General features: G+C 43.7%; 2 protein-coding genes across 2 annotated transcripts; one reads left to right on the forward strand and one right to left on the reverse strand.

Moving 5' to 3' along the window:
• Positions 1–224: 224 nt before the first annotated feature.
• SARC_09939 (hypothetical protein) lies at positions 225–1,147 on the reverse strand (the record flags this gene model as incomplete). Its single annotated transcript, XM_014296025.1, has 1 exon — positions 225–1,147. The coding sequence occupies exon 1, from the start codon at positions 984–986 to the stop codon at positions 225–227; it is 762 nt and encodes a 253-aa protein (XP_014151500.1). The 5' UTR covers positions 987–1,147.
• Positions 1,148–1,814: 667 nt separating this feature from the next.
• Positions 1,815–3,117, forward strand: SARC_09940 (hypothetical protein; the record flags this gene model as incomplete). The annotated part of the gene is made up of 3 exons (XM_014296026.1): positions 1,815–2,012; positions 2,523–2,840; positions 3,074–3,117. The coding sequence occupies exons 1-3, from the start codon at positions 1,910–1,912 to the stop codon at positions 3,115–3,117; spliced, it is 465 nt and encodes a 154-aa protein (XP_014151501.1). The 5' UTR covers positions 1,815–1,909.
• Between the last annotated feature and the right edge of the window lie 172 nt (positions 3,118–3,289).

Below are 3,289 nucleotides of genomic sequence, written 5' to 3' on the forward strand. Positions count from 1 at the left end.
TATATAAACAATTATACAAATATCCATATACATAGATGCAGATACACAACCATATCCAAAGAAATATGAATATATATGTGATTGATTCGGTACACATACATACACATGAAACCGCAATATAAAATACACAGGACAGTACATTTACCCCCAATCACAACATACAAAGGTATTGTCATACTTTCAAAGCCATGCACAACACTGGTACTACCATGCACGTCGGCTGTCTACACGCTACACACACCTTGCTTCGAGCCATCCAGCAGTTTGCCTGACCACCCCATCAACTCACTCCCATCCACGTCTTCCTCCACATGCTCGGCCCATTTCTGGTGTGTGCGACTGTACGTGTTCTTAAACTGTTCCCTCAGTCGGTCACTATACTCAGACCCATCCACGACATCCTCGGCCTCCGTTTTCCTCAGCTTACGTGTTCGTGACTTGCTCGCCATGGCCACCTCGATTGCGTGGTCGTCGGCATCTTCCCACACTGACCTCTTCACACCCCTGTCTGTGGTATCCTTGACACTATCATCATCATCACCACTGTCTTTATCACTATCTCCCTCTTTCACGCTAACATCCGCTGCGTTCAAAACCGCGGCAGGTTCATTGCTGGCGCCCTTTGAACCGGTACGGTCGATTATGAAGTCCATATTTGCGAAGTCAATATCCTCTTCATCCTCGCTCACATCCTGTGCGGCCTGTCTCGTCACCGCCAGTCCATCGTATTCAGTCGCATGTATATCCGAGAACAAAAGTGCTTCTAATCGCATCTCATCTTCATCTGCGGTGGTGTTGTCTAGTGTTCGCTTGGGCTTCTGTCCGGGTTTAACTTTCTCTACTGTCTCTACATCGTCCTCGGGTTGCTGTGGTTCGGCATCGTTGGACTCCTCCACTACTGCACGCGATAGGGATAAGTGATCTTTACGCGATTGTTTGGCTTTGGGCTTGGCCTGCTTGGCCTGCTTGCCTTTCTTGACGGGCATGGTGTGTGTGTAGTGGTTGACAAGTGTTCAGGGTAACTGCTATACTGCTTATGTATTCTAGCGCCCAATGCACGGTTCGGCGCTATAGTTATTAAAGATAGATACAATCCGATAACCGCTATGCAATACCACAAAATCACTCAGATGGATGAATAGATAGGTGTTTCCTACATGCGCAAACCATTCGCAAGTTGTATTTATATTGTCATGTCCGCCATGTGTAACTTTTATTTCTTCTTTTCTTGGAATAAATATGATGACACTGATACAGTGATATCGGTAGACGTGTTCTTTAGGCCTTGGGTATTGTAGGACGGTACGAAAGTCGAAAGTACCATTCGATAAAAAAGTAGCTTCAAAACTTTAAAACGCAAAAGCGATTGATTTTGAACGCTTTTTAACGTAAAACAGATCATTGCTCACACACCAGCTTTATATGTCCACCAAGAATAGTACATAGCATAAACGGTTATATAGCGTAAAAACGATTGATTTTAAACGTTTCAACGAGAAACGAACTGAGGTTAATAAATACATAGCACTGATGGCAAAGATTACAAGCTACATACACTAGTCTATGACTGAGGTATGCATTTATTTACTATTTCTTCATACAGGCATTCTCGGGTGATAGTATGTAACTGCTGCACTTACGCACTTGGCAACATGAATCCTTAGATGATAGTATGTAACTACTGTACTTAGGCACTTGACACAAATTGTGCTATTTTAGACACCACATGGATGAGTGTACAAAGATTAATGTATACATTACTGTTTTATAAATCATCAGGCTTGTGTGAGATGTATACCTAGCTACTTGTAGCTTTGCTTTAACTTTTTCCGCACCATGTACAGTCCCAGAGTAGGTCCTACTATTAGGTGGTACAGGGAATACCAGCGTTGGGTGTCGATTAGACAGAATGAAGGAGACGAGGACAGTTGTAGTCCCAGTGATCGGCATTCCAGGTAGCGGCAAGTCCACTTTGTGTAGGATGCTGCAGAAATGTGCGCAAGAACAGGAAGGTATGTATATATTGTGTTTAGTGGCGCACATGCACATATACCTCCAGAGTGTTGTATTATAGTGTAATGTACCTGCGACCACGCCTTATCACATGCCCACATCGATACACACATTCATGTATTCCATTCTGTGCATGTATAGTTAGACCGCCGCATACAATTTGGCAACGGCACATGTGATGGTATGTTTCCGTCCGTCTACGTGCTGTTATTTTAGCTGTCGTTTAAACTTACGCCTGTCCCGAGTGTAATGCTGTATCAATATACGCTTATTCCGAGTGTGGTGCTGCGTTGCATCTGGCAAGTATATGATGCGAAGCTATCGTGTGCGTGTTTGTATATGCACCAGACGATATGTGAAAGGACTGTAAGCACTTAGAACCGACTTCACTCCTGTTTGTACCCATCCCAGTACGATTTGTTCAATCAGGTCATCAAAACATTTGTACAGTACAAACCTGTCAACACAAATCTAAACTCAGCATCGCTACTTCGCACTTGTATATACAGACACATACACCATCGACATGCTCTGTTACGACGACCTGTTTGACGGCTATGCGACTAAAGATAGGGAAGCTAGGAAGGATGATACATATATCGCAGACACAGGTGCCATGACAAGCGAAACCGGCAAACGTGTAGTAGAAGACATGTTTGCGATTCAAACCGGTATCAGTTTACCCCCAAAGAGAAAGGATCAAGGCAAGCATAGTACAGATGAACACACACACGAAAGTTTGGTCGAAGGCACGTATGCAACCGAGGCTGGTGCAAACAAGCACGCAAACCGACGCAATACTGCTGGCATGAGGGCGAAGGAGGCTGGTACAAATATGTATGCACACGAAAGTGATCGAGGCACGTATGCAACTACAGTTTATACTGCATGTATGCACACAAACAAAAGTGACAGATGTACGTACATAACTGAGACTGGTTCAAATACACACATACACGAAAGTAATAGAGGTGCGTATCCCCCTGAGGCTGAAACATATACGCACACACACGAAAGTGAACGCGTGGTGGACAGCGAGTACTTGCTGCGATGGCGGGAGCATCGGCAGAAGGCGGTACAGCGGCTGAGGGCTATGCTGACTGACAGTAAAGGTGAGCTGTGCAGATGTCGAGATATGTATGGAAATCTACGTTGGTGATTATATATATATATATATATATGTATGTATGTATGTATGTATATATATATATATGTATATATATCTATATATATATATATATACATATGTGTGTGTGCGTGTGTGTGTGTGTGTGTG

Source organism: Sphaeroforma arctica (genome assembly GCF_001186125.1).
Source record: "Sphaeroforma arctica JP610 unplaced genomic scaffold supercont1.1088, whole genome shotgun sequence".
Classification (NCBI taxonomy): domain Eukaryota; class Ichthyosporea; order Ichthyophonida; genus Sphaeroforma; species Sphaeroforma arctica.